The sequence below is a fragment of the Primulina tabacum genome, chromosome 9 (assembly GCF_025594145.1).
Source record: "Primulina tabacum isolate GXHZ01 chromosome 9, ASM2559414v2, whole genome shotgun sequence".
In the NCBI taxonomy this organism is placed as follows: Eukaryota; Viridiplantae; Streptophyta; class Magnoliopsida; order Lamiales; family Gesneriaceae; genus Primulina; species Primulina tabacum.
The window spans coordinates 34,047,731-34,074,852 of NC_134558.1; the positions used below are offsets into that span (position 1 = coordinate 34,047,731).

Genomic DNA, 27,122 nt, shown 5'->3' on the forward strand with positions numbered 1-27,122 from the left:
AACAATGATAGGTTTTCTGCTGTAGCACTTGACAAGTCGTTTGGCCTTGTGATTAACCTTTTTACAATTTTATGAACAAATTTAATATAGTAAAATTTTCAAAGTCGTTGAGTTAATATACTCTCTTTTCCTTTTTAATGTTAAATTTGCTATTGAATTTCTATTGTTGTGATTAGTTTACTTCATTAGTTATTGTAATTTTTTTTTTACAAAATTGAATATTCAAATAATATCGTGTGATATATAATTTAATAGGGAAAAATTGAAACTTTTGTTGTTTGTTGCTTTGTTATTTTGATATGTATGTTGTTAAATTTTAATGTAACTCAACTGTAATTTTCAATTATTTTTTCAGTTTTAGATGTTCTTCGCCAAATTTGTTGAGAAGAACTCTATGGAACAGTCCCAGACCGCGATGTTGAGTTCAAAATCAATTTAGTTCCCGGTACTATACCAATTTTTAAGGCACTTTACAGAATGACATAAGCCGAACTCAGGGAACTAAATGAACAACTCCAAGAAGTGCTAGACAAAAAACAAGCTCGACCAAGTGTGTCCCTATGGGGAGTATCAGTATTCTTTGTAAAGAAAAAAATAAGAGTATGAGATTGTGCATTGACTATAGAGGACTAAACAAGATCACAATCAAGAACAAGTACTCTTTTTCGAGGATAGACGATTTATTTTTTTGTTTGATTATGAGTTATAATATGGTTTTGATTTATGCTGTACTATGAGACTTGTTGTTTTCAATTATGTGGTTGTAAAATAATTTGATGTCGATTAACCTCGATCTCAGGACGTGACATATTAACTTAAAAGATAAAAGAGTATAAATTTTAGAATAATCGAGCAAGGGCCAATAATATCTCCAAACTTCCGCCCACCTTTTTTCCAAATTCTCATGCACCCACCCAAGAAACGTAAATACGCTCTCCTCTTTCTTCTCCCTTTTCTTGACCCTCCGCCCCCTACGAAAATAATACCACTCCACATATAACACTATTTCATCCCTTAAAGACTGACCAAATATATCCGACTCGATCTCTCCAAATATTAAAAAAAAAAAAACCAATCCCAAATCGCAAATCTTCCCATGGCTAAGCTTACACTCTTGCAATTCACCATCTTTCTCACCTTCCTCACAGTTTTGGTCCAAATCAAAGGACTCGAGAATTCAAGAATCCTTGATGAGAGCCCACCTGATTTAGAGAACAAGTGTGGTAACTGTCCTTGCGACAACCCATGTAACCAACCCCCGCCGTCGCCTCCTCCTCCGTCGCCACCCCCGCCGCCGAAGAAGAAGCCGCCCCCGCCGCCGACGAGCAGTAACTGCCCGCCTCCTCCTAGCGGCCAGTACCCGCAAAATCCTCCTTACATATACATAAGCGGCCCACCTGGAAATCTATATCCGGTCGACGCTGATAATTCGAGTTCCGACCCGAGCTCCCGTGTCGCTATACTTCCATTCTTGATCAGCAGCGCTGTCGGTTTGCTAGCTACTAGGTTCCTGGTGAATCATTAACAATACTTCGGTAAAAGATTCATATTATTTGGAGAAAATTAAGGGACACCAAAATGAACCCAACAAAAAAAAAGAAGATAATCTTTCATTGTAATTTTGGTCAAGTGTTTGATGATGATTTCCAATAACCCATCCCTGTTCTATTCTCCTTCATGTTGTTGATTAATGTTTATGTCATGTTCTAATCAATGAGAACAAGTTGAATAAATATAATTGTAATTTCAAAAATTTCTACGCTTTATATTTCAAAGCGTTAGTGTTATTATTCAATTCGACTATCTAATTTTACAACAAAGAGCTGTCCATTATCCATTATATGCCCATGTATCATTTATGTTTGTCCGTAAAAACATATCATCTCAAACTCAATCTGATTCATGAAATAATATTACATTTTATGTTAACAATATTAATTTTTATTCGGGTTATAGTTGATAATTTTCTTTATATTTGTTTCACACTTTAGTTATTGTTTCCCTAGAAAAGATGGGAAATTAGTTGAACTTTTTTAGTTTATAGTTAAATTTATATGATTAAATTCATCGTAAATTGAAAGTTACGTATCATCCACCATTAACGTCTAATTGAAAAGCAATGTTTAAGGAGGGCATTTGTCCTTCTGGTGAGTTTGCTAGCTGTGGGCTATGTCTCTAGTTTAGATTCCTTTATTATTATTATTATTTCAATTTTAAAGAACGGGAAATTGGCCTTCAGTCCCCAGCCGTCGATTTTTTTTGTGTTCAGTCCTTGGGTACTTTTTTAGTACCACATTTCCACATGAAGTGTACCACATTTCCACATGAAGTATACCACATTTTGTATGACATAGTACCACAATTTTGTGGGTAGGGAGTGAACCCAAAGAAATATTTTGATCGGAGATTTTTTACCAACTTTCCTTTTAAAGAATTCATTTGCCTAAGAAAAAAATAAAGTGTTGTTTTTTGGGACTTCTTGGGCACTTGGCACTCTTCAAATTTTTGTTTTCTTTTATTCTATATTCTATATTAGAATTAGTTTTTTATTCTTTGGGTCCACCATTTGTTAGGTTGAGGTGTCTCTAAGCATCTCTTCAACATTATCTTCTCAATACATATACATATAATAGAAATTTAACTTTTTGGTTTGGTATGCTTGTATCTTTATGATTTTATAACGCATATCATCAAATTTCACTAATAATCTTATATATTTCAATTTTTGACAATTTTAGTATTTTTTTTATCGAAAATGATGATGAAAAATTATATACATCAGTTCTATATCAGAACCGCATTGATGTCACATCAGCGTCCCCTAACAAAAATGAAAAAATTACAAAAGAAAAAACAAAAACAAATATAGCCGATTAGTACTAAAATTCGACAACATAGATAACTAAAATCGCAAAAAAAAATAAACGTAAAGACCAAAAATTGAACCGAGAAGATGTTAATTAGCTGGTTAGAATATATAAATTTTGTTTTTGTGAAACACGGAATTTTTGTGGAGACATTTCTACTATCTGAGTCATCCATGAAAAATAATATTTTTTATATCAAAAATATTATTTATTATTATAAATATGAACATATTTAACTTAATTCAAAAAAAAATTTCGTGAGTCCTTCTCAATTGCTATTATACGTGATAACAAACTTGTAATCCCTGAATTAATTCTGCGTGTCAGTATAGCAAAAGATGAGATCAACATCGATTTCGGCAAAAGATGGGACCCGATAAAAGTTTGTAAAGAAATTTCTATTTCTACGAATTCTATATCAAAGCCAGCATGGCTTCATTGGACGGTCGCAAATGAAGGAGATGCATTTCACTTGCCCCATTTTCTTATATATATCTAATACTCAATTTTCATATATACATTTTTTTTTTAAATATGCTTGGCAGTTACTTGTATATGGTACAAAATGAAACTGGTAAAAAATTGTTGCAAAACTATTTTTTCGAGAATATTACAATTTTAGTCTTATAAGTTGTTATATATTGACTTTTAATCGTATAACTTGTCAAAATTTTGATTTTTATACAATAAATTGGAATTATTTTTTTATCATTTTTTTTGTCTGAAACCATTAAATATTAAATATGATTTATTTGACATCGATTATATCATACGTGACATATATAAAGAGTAAAGCACATACCACTCAGATTAAAATTAATTTGATAAAAATAGGAAAAAATACTTCAAAATGAGAAGAAAAAAGTTTATCGTTTCCCTTTATTTTTGTTTATGAATATTTTAATGTGTGTAATATTAGTTTTATTTTTGTTACATGAGTCACGTAGGAAAGTGTCGGTGTTAAATAAATAATTTTTGGTGGATTTAATGGTTTTTGATTTAAAAAAAATCGAGTTACTATATGAAAACTAAAATTTAACAATTTTCACGACTAAAACAAAAAACATGTCTATTTAAAAGATTAAAATCATAATTTTTTTAAATTTTTTGAATGTTAATTAAATTAACGCCGTTCTCACAAAAGAAACTGAAAACATCATGAGAGAGATCGAGCGAGCGAGCGATCATTATCTATATATATTATATATATAAACACATGGTGATAAAGATATTTTTTTGTAAAATTTCAATACCAGTGAATATGAACAGTTTATTTTTCTTGAACGAATCTCGAATGCCTCTAGAATTAATTCATGTCGATATATGCGATTTAAATGTGTATTATGAGGTATGTATGAAAGGTAAAATTAAAATTCTTTATCGATTATTGCATTATGTGTTCACTTTTCTACTCAACAAGGACGAAACTTTAGCATTTAAGCAGTAGAATCGAAGTCGAAAATCAAATCATCAAATTTCCGCCGAACATTTTTTCTGACGAAAATCATATCAAAATTACCAAAAAAATTAAACATGTCGGATTACAATGTAATTGGACTATATAACAAACTAAAATCAAAATAGGTTTTTCTGCTAATGTTGTAGTGCTTGATCTGATTGTCTAGATGAGCCGTGAAAAGTGAGTCCAGATCTTAAAGTGTAATATTACCTCTTTTATGGGCATGATCGACTGTAGGAAAATGGTAAGACTGGTCTCTAAAGAATAAGAGATATCACTAGCAGATAGACATAGACCTCACCGAACTCATGATCCTAACAGTCTGACCCATTAGCACAAAAATAGATGCACTCTATGTTGCTACAAGTATAAGAAAATAAAGTGGTGTTTTGGCTAACAACAAGAGCTTTTGGCCTAATGTTAAACGATTTAATCTTAATAATTGGTATCAAAGTAAGATCATGATTTCAAGTCTCCCAATAAGAATATTTCTATACTTTCTTTAGGGGAATATTGGGTTAAACGTGTACGAGTGAGAGTAGTATTAAGATAGATGATCTTCTATAAAGTTTTGTGTGTCATGTTGCTAACATTGCGCTGCTTGATCTGGTTGTCTAGATGAGCCGTAAAAGAGTGACTTCAGATCTTAAAGGGTAATATTATATTTATTGGGGGATACGGTCGACGGTAGTAAAACAGTATGATCGATCTCTAAGAGATATAAGACAATATCAGCAGGCACCTCCCCGAACTCATGGAACTAACAGCCGGCCCATTAGAATTCAAGTAGGTGCAATTTTTGCTGTAATAATTATAAAGAAATAAAATTGCACATTAACTAACAATTGTAAGTGTTTGATCCTAACAGATCATATAAATTGATACGTTACTCAATCATAATTTTCACATATTGTCATTTTAAGGAATAAGGATGATATTGACAAGATAAAAAAGTTGAGGGGGGCGATTTGGTTCGATCTTGAAAATGAAGGGATGAAAAAGAAATTTATCGACTACTTTATCGGTGCAACTTCTACTTGTCTACACTTCACGAACATAATAAAAAAGTTGATTTATTGTTATTATTATTGGGTGCACGTAATTTGACTCACTAAATTATTTGTGTATTAAATTATTGTCTCGCTTATTGTTTGAAAAGTAGCCCTTCAAAATTCCACACATCCACGCGAAACATGACTCAATTAATTTCTAGTTTACCGATATGAGCTAATACTGAGTTAGAAATTTGGTAAACACGACTCCCCAACTGCAAAAATTTAAAAATATAATACTTATTAGGGTAAATTTTATTTTAAGTTTTATATGTTTGATATTTTTGTCATCTATGTCGTCGAATTTAAGTCTAAGTCATATAGCTTTCGATTTTTTGTAATTTAATCATTTTCATTACGAGTGCTGATGTGACACTACAAATGTTAGCACTACGTTAAAAAAAATGAAAAAAATTGGCAAAAAAACAAATTTATCGGACTAAAAAGCAAAGAATCAAAATTTAAGACCAAAAATATATACAATATTTTCTTGTGATGATGATAATATTTGTTTGAATTTTAATTGAAATAAATAAATAAAGATATAGTCTTATCTAAATATTATAAAAATAAAAAATTATGATATACGTATATCATAACATAAGTTAGCATCTTTTGAAATTTTTGTACATTTTAATACAATATTTCATATTTTTATTGTTTGGAAGCTACCGGTGGTCTAGCTAATTTTGGTTTACCTAATCTAATTGTTTTGCTTTTTTATTTCATGTTTTTTTTAATCATGTTCTATTTCAAGTACTCGATGTTTTTAGCATGAAAGTTACACATTTATAATTTTTGTTTTGTTATAGATCAATTCACAATCTTAATCTACTATTAATCATTTTTAACCGAAGTGATAGCATGACATCGGGCACATAAAAAATGTATATCGCTATGCTAGAAATTTTCATGATACGACATCATTTTCAACGTCGTGTCAGCACTCAAAATAACTAAGTCGAAAAAAATACAAATTAGTAAACTAAAACCGTCAATCGAATGATAATATATTAAAAATGGAAAGAATGCAAATTACATACTGAAAAATTTTAAATTTTAAAATAAAAAATAAAAAATAGATTTTTTGTCCACTAACTTGTTCGATTTTAGTTTTGGTCTATTAAATTTTCAAAATATGTTTAAGGACACTAACTTTTAATTTAGGTTATTTGGCCAAACTACTTATTTAACAATGAAAAATACTGACATGTTAACGAAAATGTTAACGTGATATCGCAAATCGTTGACTTATCACATAACATGTCAGCAATTAGACTAAAATAATTGAAAATTAAAAGGAAATGTGCCAAAACCAAACTTAATAGTCCAAAACCTAAAATTGGACAAGTGAAACAAAATTTTTTTTATTCACAAAACTATCATAATTTCGAGTCTAAATTGGCTATTATCAACTATTTTTTGCATTATTACATAATAATCTTGTCCCCTTTTATTCACCTAAATACCCTCAAAACAGGTTTTCCGATACCATTGCTTTACTTCTCTACCCTACCAACTATGCCACTTTTTGAGTCATGACAAGTAGGGGATTCTAAAAATGGGACGAAAGAGGTTTTTTGTGAGACGGTCTTACGAATGTTTATCTGTGAAACGAGTCAACTCTACTGATATTTACAATAAAAATTAATACTCTTAGCATATTCATGTATGATCCAAATAAGAGATTTGTCTCACAAAATACGACCCGTGAGACCGTCTCACATAAGTTTTTGTCAATTGGACTAGCGGTGTCATGTTATATCAAAAAATTCAATCTTATTTTCAGATTGTTAATTCTCAAATTTTAGAAAGTTGCACGCATTTTTTATCATCTCTCGGAAAAGTCCCATTACTATCTTCCTAAATCATCCCTTAGCCAAAATTATTTCAAATCCTCCACTAAACCAAACCGAACCAAACAATTCCCACTTTAAAATATATTTCACTTAGTCGATCTTCACTCCCCCATCATTTCTTCCAACATGGCCACCAAGCTCCAAAAACTACTCTCCCTCGTGCTTTTCTTCACAATCCTTGATCATCCCATCACCACGACGTCTCAAGTATGCCCGTATCCATGTAATCCACCGCCCACCGGCCCTGGAGATAATCCCACCGTGGGCACAACGCCCCCGGTGTCGACCACCCCTCCGGCCTCTTTCTCCCCTCCATTCTCGACGACTCCTCCAGCTCCAACCGGATACTACCCTTTCACTCCTCCGTCACCATACTACTACGGTGTCGCCCCACCGCCACCGGAGCCTATGGTGCCTTGGTTTCCTTTCTACTACAGAAAGCCACCCCACCAAGACCAGTCTTCATCACTATCCATTAAAGAATCAAGAAACAATCCCCTCGTGTTTCTTCTTCTTCTTCTTCTTCTCCTTGCTTCTTCTCTCTTTTGTTTTCCATTAATCATGTAACCAAATCAGTTTATTTTACATGTATGAGATGGGAATTCTTTTATATTCTCTTCAATTGTTGTAAAAATTTTGCAATTTTTTCTCTATTTTTTTATGCATTATGATGTTTAGTAGCAATTTCAATTATTTAAGATGATGATCGTGATTGCATCAAAAGTCTTGGAGTTTACGGCAAGTAGTTGTATCATCATAAATATTGAGAGTAATATATTTGTATTTTTCCTTCTTTGTCTTTAATCTTCGATTAGAAATTCACACCTACTCGATTGCATCATCGAGTTTGAATAATTGCACCAACTTTCTTTATTTTATTTTTGGCACATTGAATTTGGCGATTTTCTTTAAGTGGTGAAGACTCACACCTTATATATTAAGTTTGTTAACGATAAACTCGACACCTAGAGATTTGAGGCAATGGGTTATTTTTATTTATTTTTTTAGGGATGAAAAATTGAATTTGAAAGGGTGGGAAGTTTAGCTAAGTTTTTAATAAATAAATTTTGTGTAAAAAAGCAAAATCGAAAATATTTGTGGAATTTTAAAAAATGTTTCACTAACACATAAAAAAATTGGATATTTTAGGAGATTTACATTTAATTAATTATATATAGATAGATATATGGCGCAAAGAATATGTAATTTAGAATCAATTTTGAAAATTAATTCTTTTTATACCTTATTTACTAAATTACTATGATATTGTGTAGGCTTATTTAATAGTTTATTTAAATTATACTGTTTTCATTAGTGGAGGCTGGTGATGTTTAAATATTATAACTAAGCAAAAATTTGTGTGAGACGATTTCACAAGTCGTATTTTGTGAGACAGATATCTTATTTGGGTCATCTATGAAAAATATTACGTTTTATACTAATAATATTACTTTTTATTGTGAATATAGGTAGGGTTGACCCGTCTCACGGATAAAAATTCGTGAGACCGTCTCACAGCAGAACTACTCTTGTAACTAATATATTAATCATGCGGGAGCCTATGATTTGAAATTAACTTTATTTAATGAAATTTTTTAAACTTTTTGTTTAATAATTATAAAGGTGAATTTACATCAAAAGTATCCACTGCTCTATAAAGAGAAGACGAATATTGCAATCTTTTCTTTCTTTTTTAATTTATAAAAAGGCACGATAAAGAGTGAAAGGAATTCGACTTTTTACTTTTTAAAATTTTATTTTATTATATATAAAAGCCAAATGAAAAGACTAGAGGGTATATTTTTCATGTGCGTCAGTCTTATCCTGATAATAAAATTCACAAAAATAGAATATCAGAGCTTGGAGTATGGAAAATTTTGTAGTCAATCAATAAAAACGAATATTATAATTACGAATTTCACACATTTTATTTATTCCAAATATTATGAAATAATTTACAAAATTATTATTTATTTATAAAGAATTAAATTGTTAATTTCTAAGAAACTAGGCGGACTAGCTAGGTTTTAATTAGGTTGGTTGGCAATTCTAAAAAAATATGAAAATTTTTGTGAGACGATAAGTCAATTTTGTGAGAAATATATTTTATTTGATTATTCATAAAAAAAATATTACTTTTTCTACCAAAAATATTACTTTTTTATTACAAATACGAGCATGTTTGACATGTCTCACGCATAAAAATCGATAAGATCGTCAACAAAATTGAGGTATTAATTTCAAAATTTGTAGTTGAAAATATTTTTTTATTAATTTTTTAATATTATTTGATCAAATTAAATACTAATAATAACATAAGCAACATGTGTTCATCTTTTACTGGTATATAGAACTCTTAAGCTAGCTAGTAGTTCTTTTTTTATAATCGCTTCGCTTATAATAAACAAAGGCGACTGGAATAATAATTATATTTAGAATATTAGTTCATCAAGAAAATGTATGGAAAAGGTTGTTTTCAATGGCACTTTTTTTCTTTCTTTCTCAAATTTCAAGCTAAATAAATATATTATAAATACCCAAAATTCTTTTAAATTTAGATAGTTTCTCGATTTTAAATTTAGAAATATAAAGTCCTTGAAATAAAATTTCGGTTTTATTTAAAAAATGCGGCTTTAAAAAATAAACATTGAACTTTTGTTTTCCTCGGATATTCTAGGTTCAAATTTATCGTTCAGGTGTCGATGACTTAAGTTTGAAATGTGTTATCGGGTTCGGGACCAATCGTCGTATTGAAGTGAAAGAAAGATAATTATATAGAAATATATTATCCAAATATTTCAATCAAATCTATAAGTGTTGATTTTCAAAAATTTCTAATGAAGACAAATATGAATTATTTATAAAATTGAATGATTTACTATATTTATTTATAATTAACTCAGAATATATATATATATATATATGTGTGTGTGTGTGTGTGTGTTTAATCTGAAGTAGTCAATCCGGGCCCAAAACAAAGCAAGAGTGATTCCTCGAGATTTCGGCTAGCTGGGCCTTATGTGGTGCTATTGAATATTGGACTAGAAAAAGCCCATACTGTCAAGCAAAAAAACTACGTCTTATTTTACTAATTTTATTATAGCCAGAACTCAATTAATTATAGGGTCAAAGTTAATTTTTCATTAAATTATCAAATAATTACTCTTTCGGGCTGGGTATCGCGTTGATTCTAGAGTAAATAGAGGTGTCGAATGGGTCGACACAACTCAATTGAAGCTTGGGGTTTTGGAATTCAACTTCTACTTCAGTTTTAGGTAGGGGTGGGCAATCGGATCGTGTTTATTTGACCCGGACCTGAATTGATGAGTGCATTTTGAGGTAAGATGTTTAAAATTTAACATAATATTTATATTATATTATTATTTTATATAATATAACAATGTTTCAATCCGACTGTATGATTGAACCGTTATTTCAAAATAGATTGGTTCAACCACAAATCCGATTACAAAAATATTATTGTATGTATCATTTATTGACAAAAACTTGTGTTAGTCGGTCTCACGGGTCGTATTTTGTGATACGCATATCTTATTTGGGTCATCCATGAAAAATATTACTTTTTATGCTAAGAGTATTATTTTATATTGTAATATCGGTAGAGTTGACCTATCTCACATATAAAGATTCGTGAGACCGTCTGACAAAAGAGCTACCCTCATTTGTTAGGAACCTGCAGTAAATGAGGAACCTGCGTGCAGGGCCGTACCTCCTGTGAGGCGAGAGAGGCCATCGCCTCAGGGCCCGGCTCTCACATGGGCCAAAAAAAAAAAATCATTGGTCTCATGTTGTCGAGGCATGCACCTAAATAGTATGTGCATTGGACATTTTTTTAAAAAAATTGGACATTGACTCATTGAAAATATGATTAAATATGATGATTGTGCTCATTGGGGATTTAATCAAATTATGTAGAGCCCAAACAATAAAGCTACATGGCTCATTAATTAAATTTTTAAAAATTTTGTATACATAAAATGATAATGTTTGTCCAATATATTTATTATTTTATCTTGTGTCAACTCATGTGTTAAAATTTTATACTTTACTTATTGATTATTTGACCTCTTTTCTTGAATTTATGTAATTGGACTCATTTAAAAAAATAAAACACAAAAAATTGTAATACTTATCTATTTTACATATCTTTATTTTCTGTTTTCTTGAATAAAATCTTATATTCATTATTTAAAACAAATGATATATTTTTACAATATTGATTCATTATATTTATCATTTTGTTATTTTGATAGTTTATGTTGATAAATTTCAATTTTAGTAACATACAGTACAATGTTTGCCAATTTCAATCTTTTTCTAATATAATTGTTCATATGACACTAAATTACGTTAGAGCCATGTTGATGTTGTGGCGCACGAAGAAAAAAATCGCAAAGAGATAAATATATAATTCGTAAATTATATTTTCCTTATATCTATTGTTTGATTATTTTTTATTTTCAAACTAAATTTACGGTTATTTATCACAATAAGATTTTTTTTCAACATATCGTCTCAAGCCCTGTGAACCACAAGTACGGCTCTGCCTGCGTGTGCTGCATCCTGCAACATACCACGTCCACTCATAATTTTTCTAAATTTTTTATTGTTTTTTATTAGTTAATTATGTGTTAATTTGTATATTTAAAAAAATATATAAATACCTCATTTTATACGATCTAAACTCCATATTCTCAATCTTCTACACCAACTTTTATACTGAAAAAATTTATCTACACCCAATTTTTATTTGGAATGGATAAAAAACATATCAATATTCTTCTATTGATTTGTTAAATTCTCCAAAATTTTCTAAAACTTTCTAATTTAATTTTTAAATAAAATTATAATATTACGTTAATTAAAGTTAAGAATAATTATTAAAAAAATATAAATCATTTTATTTAAATAAGAAAATAAATTGAATTATTAAAGTGACAGTGAAACTCATAAATATTTGGTTGGTGAGATATTTATTTTGAAATATATTTTTGTTATTGTGTATGCCCTTACAATACTCGAATGTGATTATCTATATAATTTTTAAATTATACATACATTTTAAAATATGAAAAAATGATGTTGACTGAATAGCACGCACTTGGTTTAAAATGTGCAGAACATCTCTTCAGACATCGTTCTTCACTACCAAATTGAACAGCTGAAGCTCTGACGTACAAAATCCAACTAATACGTACATCCGACCCTTTGATCTTAGGGATTGAGCTTAGTCTCCGAGAGGGCACAGCGGCTGTCGCATGCTAAGCTCGGCTTTGAGATCTGGAAACTTCTCCAAATCATGGGACTTTCCCAAAACTTTCTGCAACCACAAAAAATAGTGGAACCATTATGGTAGATTCAAATTCAGAGACCAGGCTGTCCAAATAATAACCGAACCAGAGTTCACCATCTGGTGTTTGCAGCAAACAAAAACTGAGATTGCAGTAACAGATGAATGTGTATTACATCAACACGCCTTGAGATGTTTGTGTAAAACCTCAAGATATCCCCTAATGTATGACCCAAAAGAGGCTTCTAAGCCATCCTTGAGGCAAATGAGGAGTGAAAGCATGTAATATAATAAATTTAGGCATTCATTGCAGTATATAGGGTGGTGAAACTATTTACGCGGAACGTAAACATAGAACCAAGTGAACAGTTGACAAAAATTTGTACCCACCACTGCAGCAAGGTGAGCTTCCTGGAGAATATTTCCATCAATCTCTAACCTAGCGATAGGAAACTCCGGCAAATGTCCAGATTGTTTCTTACCAAGCAAATCACCAGGACCACGAAGAATAAGATCCATATTGGCAAGGTAGAATCCATCTGATGATTTCTCAAGCACTTTCAACCGCTTTAAGCTAGAGGTTGTAGATGCTAATAATATGCACTTGGATTTCCTCTCTCCCCGCCCAACTCGACCTCGAAGTTGATGTAATTGAGCAATTCCAAATCTCTCAGCATTCATGACCACCATCATCGATGCATCTGGAACATCCACTCCAATCTCAATCACTTGTGTAGAAAGTAATATATTAGTTGCACCAGACCGGAAACGCCTCAAAGCTTCATCTTTCTCATCACCTTTCATTCTTCCATGTAACAATCCACAACTAAAGCCAGTAAACTTGTTAGAAATAGTTTCAAGATCAGCTGAGGCAGCCCGAAGCTGAGGCAGTTGTTCAGACTGCTCAATCACTGGATAGACAAGATATACTTTCCCACCTTCTTCTAATTCGTCCAACATCATCTGCAAAAGTTCAAGCACTCAATATCTAAAGCATGAAGCCAATAGTTTCTTTTTTTTTATAAATGGGAAATCACTTGTAATGTCTACCTCTTCGTTCTCAAGAGTCAAGCACATATCCTTCTTAAGAAAACACCATACGTAGGTCGGGTTTGTACAACTTTCAGCATTCCAGACAGATAATTTTTTTTATATCTGGACAATGCATCTAATAACGATCATTCCCGCTTTTCTTACTAATTAAAAGTGCAATAAAATGACGGTTTTTGATTCAATGGAAAGTTGAACTAGGAACAAACCGCTTGGATATGGTTTCAGTTCCGGTTCCTAATATATAGATTCTATTTGGTAGTTTTTTGAACTAATTTGAACTCAAATTATTCCTTTAAATTTTACCAGTAAAAAGAAACATAGCACGACTCATGAAGTAATCAAACTAATTAAATTTATTTATTTAACAACTATATTACAAAATAAAATGAATGTTAAATTTTTATTAAAAAAATTAAGGTTCAATTTAATTTGTATAAATCCAGTAGCTTAAATTACGTTAATTAAGTTTATACATACTTTAAAACCTTTAAACTTAATATTAATTTAAGTTTCAGTTTTTCTTACTTCTAATATGAAATATCGGAATCAAACCAAATCAAACCACAAGTCATTGATTCTGATCCTGTTTGATCAGTTTTAGTTTCGATTTATAGTTTGAAGGAAATCATGGTCAGGTCTACCCACAGTGCAAGAAAATAGTATGACTTCTTTATAACACCTTGGATGCATGGGCCTGCTCTAATGCATTAACCTGAAACCTGATTTTTTATTATGTGTTAAGCACTATTAACAATTAACAGCTGCACATTTTAGCACTAATGCACATAGAGAGCTTTCTTACTACTGCAAATGGATATAAGCGAATTTAAATTGAGGGGCATGTGTGTAGACGACCTTCCAATTTTTTACAAATCAATACAAAATGCTCCCAGAAGTGTATAGGAGGCAAGAGTCTCTTCCATCTTATCTGTTTATTTATTTATTTCGATAATTATACACCTAATTAAAACAGCAGAGTACTCCCAAGAGGTAAGTTTTTTGCTAAAATTCTAAAGAAATGACATCAGTTTAAAGTAAACAATGAAGAGTACATTGTCGTTACACTGAAAAAATACCTGGTAGGCCTTCTCAAATCCGAGTTCATTTCCTTCAATAATGTATGTGTTGACTGGCAATCTTCCCGGAGGCAAATCCGTAATCTGTCATTTCAAGTACACCAAAATGTGCAAGATAACATAAAGTATAGCATGAGAAAATAAAAAACTTCACCAAATAACCACAACAAAAATATATTCGTTCAATACTATAATATCAAAATGAAGAATAATTGATTCAGGCAAAAGTTTCTTAATGCATTATAGAAAATCAGATAGGCCATAATAAAGAACAAGTAAAAGTAGTTAAGAGAAAAAGATCTGAAATTTTGTATAAACATTATGAAATATTAGCAAATGTTTGTTGGTTAAACCAAAGTAAAAGTACATACTTGAGTAAGGGACATGTCACCATATAAAGCCAGAGCAAGCGACCTTGGTATTGGTGTGGCAGACAATGCCAGCACGTGTGGAGCCATGACAACATCATTTTTCAGAGTCTCCTTCAAACTAGATGAGCCCAGTTGGGCAGTGATTGTGTTGAAATATAACTGCAAAATGGTGAATTTTATCCAACACGAGTATAATATGACAACAGGCATAACATTTTTACATGATAAAATTCGAAAGTGCCAACACAATTGCGTAGGCTAACTTTGAAACTTCAGCTTCAGAAAATATGAAAGTAGATTGCTTGTGATGCATCTAATATTCAGAAATATAATTGCACCTATCAATAATTTCTGTCCAAGCAGAAAGTTAAAAGTAAAGTTATTAAGATGGAAAATAAAAGTTGCTGACTGACGAATGATCATCCCATCTAGTAGAGTTTCATTGGCTGTTGGCGCCTAGAAATAAGAATGCTGATTTCTGTAGGGTTAGAATGGATGTTCAAAAAGGTAACTTTCTATTCAGTTATGTGGATATGTGAAACGTATGATTATTGGTTATGAAAAGCTGGTAGAATTGAAATCTTTAAGACAAAGTCAAAAAACTCCCACCCAAAGATCAACGTGAAAAATAATGTAAAAAAGCTTAATCTGGCTGTCAATACTACTGCCATTGTTCCGTTTCAGAAAGACCACCTGTATTATCCTTCCCCAATCCCATAAAACAATAAAGCCACTGAATTCCTTATTGTGGCTTCGACAGTTGAGTCGATTCTTGTGGATAAACAAATTTCCTTTATAAGAGCCATAAGTTTTGCGGAAATTTGAGAGTTGATCTTGTGCAATACAATCACCTTACCATAACTCCATTTTGGATACAACACAAGTTGCATCTTGTTGTCATTAAATCTAGGCAAGCTGAGAGAGGATGCGGAACAAGCTTGCTACAACCACACTACAAAATATTCATCCTAACTCAGCCTGGATGTACTCTAAATTATATACAGCTTGTCTGTAAAGCATCTAAGTGAACATTCAAGTGAATGTATCAAATGTTACCTTGCTATTGAAGCGTCCTCTTTGGACAACACCAAAACGATGTTGCTCATCTACAACAGCGATGCGCAAGGCTGAGAATCCCACCTTTTCAGCTATTAAGGTATGAGTTCCAATTACCAAAGAGATATCTCCCAGTTGAAGACCCTATCAAATAATTATAGCAAAAAATCAAATCAACAAGGCAATAGGAGTAACTCTGAACAACTTGTGGAAACCTACCTTTCGAATAATTTTTGCTTCTTTGGCTGGGGTTGAGCCAACCAACAGAGCAACAGAAGGCTTTTCATGAGCCTCTTCTATTCTCTCTAGCAAGCCAAGAAGGTGCTCATAATGCTGGACAGCAAGCAGCTCAGTTGGGACCATAAAAGCTGCCTGGAGATAAAGCAACAAATCAATATATTGATTCTTCGAATATACAAAAAACTTAAAACATAATGAAGAAGTACAAACAAATGACCTGGTATCCGGAACCAATTACTTCCATGCATGCTAGAAATGCCACCACAGTCTTCCCACATCCAACATCACCCTGGACATGGGAAAAGTAAAAAAAAAAGAATAAACAGACTCAGTGAAGAACAAAATAAAGCATCAAGTACCTTATAATAAGGTGAATGTTAGAGAACGTATTAGATGGAATGATTTGTACAATTTAAAAAATCTCAAGTAGAGGTGCACATAAAAGCCGGAAACCGAGAAAACAATGCAATACCATGATTACCACAACCGAAAAAATCTGAAACCAAAAAAAAAAAAAAAGTTTTTGATTCAGTTTTGAAAAGAAACCAAAATGTTAAGCTCAATTCACGGTTTAGAGGTTCAATCTAAGGATCAAAAGAAGACCAAACCACAAATATTTTTCTGCAATTTAAACCAAAACTTAGCTGAGTCCACACCAAAACCAAACAAATCCAGATCAAACCGGAACCAAAACTGAACTCTTACTTTATTTTGTACAACATAATTTATTATCTCATTTTTTGAAGAAAATATGTCAAATTTATTTAATAAGATTCAACTTTTTGACTTGAAATATATAAATATTGGAAAAGAAAACAGAACAAAAATAAAGATTGACGGTTTAGAACTAAAACAAACCGCATATTTCAGTTTGGTTTCAGTCTGTAAAAAAATTTCAATCAAAATCGAATTTGTCCAAATTGATCTAATGTACACCCTTAAATGACATGTTCGGGACTAATTGCTCCCAAAATCATATATCTTGAAAAACATAGAACACTAAAATTAGCTTCCAAATGGTAAATATTAGTTATTATAAAAATTTTAAAACATCTACAAACAATTTTACCTACTTCATAAGGAAGCTAGCCTCTTTCGTTTCCAATTTTCACAGTTTCAAATTTGGCTGGTGCATTAGAACCTTGTTTTTCGCTTATTCAAAGTATTTAGAATTATGGGTTTTGGTACTTTGAACCCCACTTCCCAAAGTGAACGCTCCTACTTTCCATGTAAGAAATCCACAAGTAATGCCATATTTTCGTTAATGAGAATACTTCTTTCCTTAAAGACCATAGAATACTGAAAAGAGATACGGACATTTATGATACTGCTCAATCCAGTGATAGCCATTTAGATTCAAACTCTTTCCCCAAATTCCTTGTGACTTAAACTTACAGAAAATTAAATTTGGATGTTTATTGAAAATATACCTGGAGAAAATAATTTACACTGTACAATCACCTTTTAATTTGTGTCACTCTAAACCAGCCATTTAGTGGTGACCGATGGAACATATTAACTCTTGCATCACACACATTACTTTTCCCATTTGAAAAACCATACGGATCCACACACTGCAGCATACATACATATTGGATAACGAATGGATTAATACAAAAGGTAGGGGAATCACGCAGTGTACATGTGAATATTATCTTGAACATGCTTTCTGCCATCAAGACATTATAAAGCCGGAATTCAAGCAGAATAAAGAACAATTTGCACCTACGTTAAGCTACCTACTCTGAAATGAAAGAGGCATTACTTCTAGCTTCAAAAATTAATGTTGTCACTGGATGCATCTTACAGCCGAGCACATCGCAAACCTCTGAAGCAACATGATTATCAACAATTATCAACTGATAAATTGTCTTTAAAGAACTTTTTTGATTTATATTTACCCGGGCACACAGTTGACAAGACCTATGCATTGGAAAACCTATAACTCCACCACTGCACTAATTCACTAATCAAGCCTTCTAAAAGTAATTTAGGGGAAAGAAATTGTTTTTTTTTTAAATAAGGAAATTAATTTAATGAAAGGAAACTCAATAGCAACAATGCTACCCCAATAGAGGGATTTTAAACTCCTGCAGATGTTTGGATTTCCAATATACCTTAAAAGCAGGTTTGATGTTGTGAACAAGATACAAAATTTTAGGAACTTGTAATCAGAAAATAAAAGCGTAATTTATGAATTGAGACAAGGCACTTCCAAGACCTGCAAGAGCCTATTCATTGGAACTGGTCGTTTTAGATCCCAGATTATTTCTGAAGTAGCTCGCAACTGACTGGGGGTAAGTGTATAAGGAAGAACCTTCATGAAGGTTTTGGTGATACTGCACCAGTCCTCCATAAATGTTGCGTTGAGTTCAGGCTTCATGTACCTCTCAAGCAGACCATCTTTTTCCGAAGTAGTACCAACAGATTCAAGCATTTGGAATAACCTTGCCATCTGAAAGAACAATGAGAAGGAACATATTATTATGACCTGATTAACAAGGCGCCATGGAAATGTTATTGGACACATATTTCACCTGACTAAATTACATTTCAAATCTGATTCCGAGGGTTGGAGAGGTTGACATCTAAGTCAAGTAATGCTAAAATATGAGTGAGTTATATAGATGTCCGACAACTGAATATTTAGAGTTTCTTTGCAAGTACAATTTCTCATAGATTCACATTGAGGAAGAGAACCAACTAGAACAACAAAAACAGGAGGGCAGTAAAGTGTGGATCTATGAGTTCATAATTGAAAGGCAGAATAAATAGTTTTTGTGTGACTGACAAGGACGAAACTCAAAAAACAATGAAAAATATTGAACTGTTTAAAGTGAAATCTTGGATGCCTATCCTACTAAACAGAATGGAAAAAATAATCTGATGTAAAGAAAAGACTGGAGATCCTTTAGGCTACAATGGCATGGAAACATAAACCAAATTGCATCACAGGACAGGCATGGCAGCATAGGCTTTGCTTTAATTAACCACATGAACATTTCCCAACAATGTAAGTGATCAAAATTTGCCTCGTAACCAAAAAATATGGAGCACTGGATAAAAAAAACTTGTCCCCAACACCTGAAGGTAAAAAAACTCATCAAATATAAGCCTTCTGCGAGCTAAATCTGCCTCGTTGAAATCATCTGGCTGGTGAATTCCAATATATGCCTGCATCGTTGCCAAAAGAACTCAATTCTCCACCATTTATCAGACATTAAAAAAATATAACATGAAGTGTATTTATGAGACAGTTTGAAGAGAAAAGCGGACGACTAGGGAGCGCAATGAAACAAAAAAAAATGAGCCAAAGCATATCTAGCATGGTTGCACTAATGTCTAACCAGCAGGTCATAATGCTGATTCTCACAACAACAAAAATAAATTGAGCCAAAGCATATCGAGCATGGTTGCACTAAGTAGCAGATCATAATGCCGATTTTCACGTATTAGAAAATTATTGATCGAGTTCAAAGACAATACAGTATGTAAAGTCAAAGTTCAAGGGTTAAATATGATAGGCAGGGTCAAGTAATGAAACATTTTCACTTCATGAGGTGTTCATTTATTTCTTTCCGACACTGCTAAATTTTTATATGTTAAAGGGACAGACCAAAGCATGCACATGAGGGATGGCAATGGGGAGGCTAATCCAGAACCAGTCCCTATCCTTGCCGCAATCTCCGTTTTTTCAAATCAGGGATTCCTTATCCGTGTGTGTGTGTGTATAAAAGCATGCACGTGAGAGATGGCAATGGGGCGGCTAATCAAAACCCTTCCGCATCCTTGCCGCAATCTCCGCTTTTTCAAATCGGGGATTCCTCATCCTTTAATATATATATAATTCGGGGGCCTCATGCCCACTACAGGGAATTTGAGTTTTCCCCGAACCCAAACTCATTTCCGATAAATGGCCCAAACCCGTCCCCGTTCGGGCCGGCACACACGGGCGAAGTTTCCATCCCCGGGCAAAGAAAACAGGTCTGGCAAGCAATGCTGAGAAGAAAGCAAGAAAAATTTCCGAATGTGAAACACCTATTAGTAATATTTAAGAACAAAAATAGATATAGAAAGATAAAATAAAATGATTTGCCAGCTAATCGATACCATAGAAAGAAACAAAATGAATGAAAATAACATAAAAACTATATGAAGGCTCAGATTATGTCATCAGGTGTGAATCATCAACGCAAACTGTGTTTCTCTGTTTTGCTTATTCTTCTTTCCAATCCAATCCTACGCCCAAGTGGTGGGTTGGCAGTAACATCTAACGGCATATACTCAGCTAACTACAAATTATTGTGTGCATTAAGTCATAGAAATGTTAGCCCTCCCATGGACAATTAAAAGAAAAAAAAAGAAACTAAAATACTGATGGACAATCATAGCTCAATTGAAAAAGCCAGTTTACACACATCAGAAAGACAGAGAAGTCCAAACTCCTGAGTAACATCTTTAGGGAGAGGATCGAGATTGACTGGCAATGTCTTCAAAGCTCTGAAAAAATGTAAAAGAGAGGTAGGTTAGGGAAAACTACATGCTTCTCATCAGGCAAATCATCAGTTTGGAAGTAGAAAAGTGAAAAATAGATTAATAGATCAAATTTACAGATTTGGAAGCAGTAACAGGAGGAGGCATTGCATAAGTAATATGCCCACTAAATGCAGGAAAACATTCATGCTATTCAGAATTCAACTAAAGATATAAGAATCCAACAAACTTTTACTACACCACTGATTGTATGATATCTGCTCTTCTTTGAGTTCACATAAATAACACAATTTCAACTTCAACTTGTTTATTCAAAATTACATTTTGAATTCAACATATCAGTGATATCATATGATCAAAATACAATGCATGCTGTTTAAACTAAACGAGGGGTGGGAATTACTGCTTCTGCTAGGAGCATATTCGTGATTGAGTATGAAAACAAATTTAGATGCTCCATAATTCAGAAGTTCTCTACAAGGAACTTAAAACACTTGAGGCGGTCGACTGTTGGAGTCTTTTAGATTTACTATTCTGTGGAATTTTGGTTGAGTTCATAGCTATAACTAAACTATGTGATTATACACAAAAAGGACGCTGATGAAAAAGGTGCATGAAAGGGTATTTATTAATGATTCATTAGCAAAATATCATTGGTTTCATTTTATGATATCCATTTGCCTAACGAGATGAGAGCATCAAGGTATCAACACTTCATACTATTTAAACAAGCTCAATACATTACAAAAGTCATTTTTAGTAGTTGTAATCGTGCTTACGTGGCATAGGCGTGAGATGTGATAAATCATATCATAAACTATGGTTCGTAGAAGATAAAATTGTTCGATTTATCATTGCAGCTATGAAAGGTCGTGCCTAATATTAAAATTGTGACTTTTTCCAGCATATATTACAAATTTCAATTGAGAAATAATTATCTTGAAACCAAAATGTAAAATAAGATCTTAGAGGTTCAAGAAGCAGACCTTGATATAATATCTCTTAGATACTCAGGGTTGAGACCCTTTTTAGAAGGATATATAGGGTAAGGTCTCCCTTTTGTGCACACAGATGAATCTCCTTCATCCTTAAGAACATCAATATTGTACTCTCTCATTTCAAAGTGATCTTTACTATTCCCCGACCGAACCTTTCAAAAATGAACATTTCTGAGTAAATTATGTGCACACAATAGTTGTGAACAATAAAATCATTACCAAACTGTCCCACACTGAAACAAAACACAATAGAAAGTAGGTTTAACAGAAAAATCAAAGAGGAAGCAGGGGAAAAAGCGACCAGCAAAGACCCCGGGCACGATATTAAAATAGTCAAGAAATTAGAGAACGCTGAAAACACATTGAGCGTGTGTAACTTGTTCTCCCTCCATTTTTTATCAATTGACTCTCGTAGATTAACATGAAGACACATTCAAAGTATATTTGGATATCTCAATCATCAGAAACTATTTTATATCAAACATCCAAAACTTAACAAGTCATCAATTCCCACAAGTCTTTACTATAAAAATGAAAGCTAAACTTTCTCAAGCCCTCAACTTTCAGCATTAAACCGTGAAACTCCTGCCCAGAGGAAGGGATTACTCGAACAAAGAACATGGCAGAAGAATAATCTCACACTGTTTAAAAATAAAAAATTACTACTCATAATACCCCACCTTACCACTAACGCACACCATGTCTCCCTCCCTATGTTTATCCTGAAGACTTCTAAGGAAAGGTGGGCAGGTGAAGCGGGTACCACGAAAAAATTTCTTCAAATGCAAATAAATTGTTCTTTTCGTGCTATTCTCAACTTCAGCACCCATGCTCTCAGAATTTGGTTCAACATCTGCAACCTCGCAAGCTACAACCACCTCCAAAAATGCAAATGAGTAACTGGCCCGAATTCCCCTGGTGAAAAAGGCCATAGAGTTAAAATGCAAGTCAGATGTTTATCTCTACAAATGAGAAACTCTAGAAGAAAAACTCTGTAAATTAACTGCATAATAGTGGTGGAAAAAAATAAAGAAAGAAAGCGACGAGGAACATGCAGTTCACAATGACACATTTATATAATGTGATACCGGTAAAGGAACAAAACAATTAAGAATTGTGGTATTTTCAAACTCTAACGGCAGTTAACTTCCATTGTTAATTTTACCAACTAAATACTTGTTAACTGATATGCACCAACTAAAGTTAATGTGCCATTTTTTGAATGAAACAAAGCAGTGCTAAAAAGCAACAGGAAATTGTACGATCTAAAACAACCTTTTTCTGATTTATCAGTCCCATCGCTGCTCTCTGGTTGAATCAATTTTGCAAGACTTTTGCAGGATGCAGGAAATTTTTTTTATTTATTTCATGCACTGCTAATGTAAGATTCACATGCCTCTTTGCATCATTTTAGCAACTTCTCTCACAATCATCATTCTTGCATCTCCAATAACTAAGAAAACCCAATTTTACTAGATAAGCTCGAACCTAACGTTGATAAATGAAATAACAGAGCAGGCATTTTATATTCATATAGGTCCAACTTAGAGTGAACGATGCACCTGCAATACTTTTTAGATTCACAAACTAAGTGCTAAAAGTATTCTTTACAAATAACCATTTCAATTCACCTTGTTAGTTCCTTAGCATTTTCTCACAACCCATGAGTAGCCGCTGAATCAACTGATTCGTCTTAGAAGATTGATTGGTGTACTATTCTTGGTATAACTCAAAAACTTAGGACTAACACTAAATGTCCTCAAAGTGGAGGGGAAAGCGTTGCGTCAAGCCCAGCCCAACAAGACACCAGCCCAGGCAAGGGTCCAGCAACTTCAGGAGACATCGTATGTCAAAAGAACAAGCTTGGAAGGTTCAAGAAGAAGCTGGCAGATAATCACAATCCTCCCTAGATGCTCTATCAGTTTATCCTTTGCATTTGAATTATTTATCTTGTTCAGTTGATTAGGAATTTTAAAACAAAGCTATCCACTCGGGATTGCTTAGGTTAGCAAAGCATCATGAAATCACGGATCTAAACGATCGTGCGCTTTCAGGCCCTATAACTAGATCCCAAACTCACGCACATAACAAAAAGAGGTGGCATTCATCAAATCATATTGGCTCTGCCACTATCAGCAAGAATGCTCACATAAAATCACAAAAGTAAAAATAGCTGAATCCAAGGTGATTATGCTTGATCTCAAGCATAAATAAATGTTGACAGTCTGACCTTGAGGAAATGACTTGCCCAACAAAAATAAAGTACATCCCATCATCAATTTCCACCTCAGCATTCTGTAAATCGGCATAGGTACGAGGAAAATGGTGTAGTAGTTTCCTCAACTGCAAATAAACAAGTAGATCCATCAGGCTTCAATCTCTAAAGTCTAAACCAAGTCTCGATATATTCATATAACGCACCGTGTAAAATCCACATTTTTCCAGCTGACTGAGCTGCCGTTTGTTTAGTCCAGGCACGCAGCTGATATGTTTATCAAGAATCTGTGAGACAGATAGAGTAGCTTGTGGTGCCTCAGATCCAGCACTGCTGCAAGGTTCCTCTGTGGTCAGCTGTAAACCGTTTCTTGTTTCGACCTTTCTATATGGTGACTGTGAATACAAAGTAGATTCATCGAATTTTTCTTCCAGGGAATAAGGGGCATTGATATTTAAAATCTCTTCATATAAAGAACTTGGAGCTTGAGCCACCCAATTTGCATCAACACCACTAGGATTACATCCCTCAGGAATTTGAGGTACCTCAGATTCCGTGGTATCAGAAGAACATGGTGCTCCATCATACAACTCCACAGTTGGGAAGTAACCAACAGTTATAGAAGGGAATTGCTTGTGTACCAAAGCGGGATCAAAACAATAATTATCGCCTTTGAGATTTTCAAGAAACTTCTCGTGAAAGCTTTCATTTGCAATCAAATCATCAAGAGCTTTATAACCCATCAAAACTGATTCCTACAAGGGAAAAAGTTGTTAGCATGAAAACCCCTAACATAGAAAAGATACGCAGATAAGTGACGTGCATAAAATATTAAATCTTAAGAACCCAGGAACAAAGTGCTCTGCCAAGTAAAACTAAAACCTTGACTAAATAAGACAGCATACAAAATATATCATTTGAATATGAACACCAACAAGGAATATTGGCAGGGTTGTTTTCCATTTACATTATTCTGGGATATCACAATGTAAGTTCGGTGTACAATTAGTACCAGGGTTTGCTGATCACGAAAATTAAGTGGATATAACAAGGATGAACGTTGAATCTAATAATACCCAACAAATTGAAAGACTAGAGTTCATGACACGAGACAGCTTCAAACAAAACAAAGGAAAAAACAGATCCAAAACACAATTCTTAAACAGAGACTGACAAAAAAATTCAATGGTTCCATTAAAGATATCATTATAACTGATACTCCACACACTATTAAGATAAAACTTCATCAGTTCCATTAAGATACCATAAGTAAAACTCTGCCTTTAAAAAGCTACAAAACATAGAATTCATTAACCGACAAATAGCTAAAAAGCATTACACTTCACCATTTCCCATTAAGACCTCACAACAATTAAAACTGTAAACACTATTATGGCTACATTAACAGCACCACAGTGGATATTAACAGTAAATGAAAAAGAGAAGATGTTTCTCAATGAAACAAAGTTAAGATTGTCGAATGTCAGAGATGAGGGCAAAGGAAACAACAGAAAGATTATCATTCAAGTATTAGGGTGAAAAAATAACAAGAGGCAGAAAAGCAAATGGTATAACCTCCAAGAAACTAGATAGATTCTTTGCATAATAAGTAAATAGTGGGTAAAGCAAATTTACTTCACTTCATTTGTGAATGGTGCAGTATGTAGCAGGAACATTATCAACAAGCTTAAAAAAAATTAGGAAGACAGATTACCTGTATACAAGATAAACTGCATGAGAATGGTATTCATCAAAAGAATGATCAAAGAATAAAAAACAAAAAAGGGAGATAAACTGGGTTAAACAAAATATAAAAGAAAAGTCAGCACACTAACAAAATACACCACTACACCAGCCTTGTAACAACAACAATATCTACTGCCACACAAAACCAAACAAGTGCATGATCCGAGACACTTGCCTTTTCATACCCATCCACACCCTCCAAATTCTCTGGAAAGTTGTGCTTGGATTGGAAGCATAATGTTAAAATCTTTGGCGGAAGAAAATTACCAAACCTACATGAAATTGGAGAGAGTATAAAACAATATTTTGCAAAATAAAGGAAAAAAAGAAAAAGAAGCAATTTAAGCAAAGAACACTACACCTTAGCCTTCTGCCAAAAATATTCCTGCAAGCTCTGTCAGCTTCAAAACATACAGTATATCTCAAACACTTCCCACTAAAACCCTGCGAAAGAAAGTTCAAGTTGCCTATTGTCATGCTCTAATTGATAATCTTGAAAAATGCCCCGAGTGCAACATAAATGACTCTTAAATATGCATGTAAGGACATAAACACCATGAAACAAGTATAAGCGAGTTGGGCTAGTAATTTATTTCAATAGCATATTTCAAACAGTACGGTTGCAAATGTCATCACGCAAGAAAAAATAAACCAATCAAGCGCCTAAAGATTATGTAAAATGTAATCTTAGTCCATGTAAGAGGCCGTTTCAAAAAAAAAAATCATACAAATTAGTGTTTTTTATGAGTTCAATTATTAGAAATTAAGATGAGCTTGAGTTTATTTTGAATTACATGAAGCAGTTCCCACCTGGTACCCCTTCCTACTCATTAATGGATTTCTTATGACCACTCTTAGTATCGACAAAACTCATCGCAATTTACAGTTTATCTCTGGAACAACGGTGATTCACGTAACATTGGTTTCAACTTTTAAATAACACCCAAAAGAGAAAAAAAGAGTAAAAACAGGGACCAACGAATCCGTACCATGCCAGAAAAATGCACAGGCGAGGCTGTAGCTGCCATACACAACAAGGCTAGGACGGGAGAAAGATCTGCCTGGACATCGAACCTTTGAAGCCCTAAATTGGAGTCACTTGTAAGCCAAAAGCCATGGTAGGAGAAGAGCGAAGCTAGTTCATGAAACCGATAACCGAAATGCCAACTCTTCTGTCAGTATTGGCTTCTGGATATATATTACAATTCTATAATATCTATTCTATATGTTCTATTTTATATATTACAATTCTATAATATCTATTCTATATGTTCTATTTTATTTTATTAAAATTGAAGATATAATAATAAATATTTAAAAAGAAC

General features: G+C 33.0%; 1 protein-coding gene across 3 annotated transcripts; it reads right to left on the reverse strand.

The window, feature by feature from the left end:
* Positions 1-12,298: 12,298 nt before the first annotated feature.
* LOC142555384 (ATP-dependent DNA helicase homolog RECG1, chloroplastic/mitochondrial) lies at positions 12,299-26,992 on the reverse strand. 3 transcript variants are annotated; one of them, XM_075666228.1, is made up of 17 exons: positions 26,787-26,992; positions 26,159-26,241; positions 25,973-26,069; positions 24,258-24,806; positions 24,067-24,179; positions 22,517-22,751; positions 21,825-21,988; positions 20,763-20,844; positions 19,429-19,518; positions 18,662-18,799; positions 16,562-16,633; positions 16,324-16,476; positions 16,105-16,248; positions 15,049-15,207; positions 14,678-14,761; positions 12,939-13,511; positions 12,299-12,578 (listed from the first exon to the last, which is right to left on the reverse strand). In XM_075666228.1, exons 1-17 carry the CDS (start codon positions 26,823-26,825, stop codon positions 12,486-12,488), a joined length of 2,868 nt encoding a protein of 955 aa, XP_075522343.1. In that variant the 5' UTR covers positions 26,826-26,992; the 3' UTR covers positions 12,299-12,485. The 3 variants fall into 3 exon arrangements, with proteins under 3 accessions (XP_075522343.1, XP_075522342.1, XP_075522344.1); XM_075666227.1 differs by having other exon boundaries at positions 18,566-18,799; XM_075666229.1 differs by lacking the exons at positions 26,159-26,241; positions 26,787-26,992 and having other exon boundaries at positions 18,566-18,799; positions 24,258-24,799.
* Positions 26,993-27,122: the final 130 nt, after the last annotated feature.

Coding starts and splice junctions, on each gene's coding strand:
- LOC142555384 (XM_075666227.1), bottom strand. CDS start 26,825: ATGGCAGCTACAGCCTCGCCTGTGCATTTTTCTGGCATG. Junction 24,180..24,257: donor AAAAATGTGGATTTTACACG/GTGCGTTATATG, acceptor GTTTATTTGCAG/TTGAGGAAACTACTACACCA. Junction 16,249..16,323: donor AAGCAAAAATTATTCGAAAG/GTAGGTTTCCAC, acceptor ATTATTTGATAG/GGTCTTCAACTGGGAGATAT.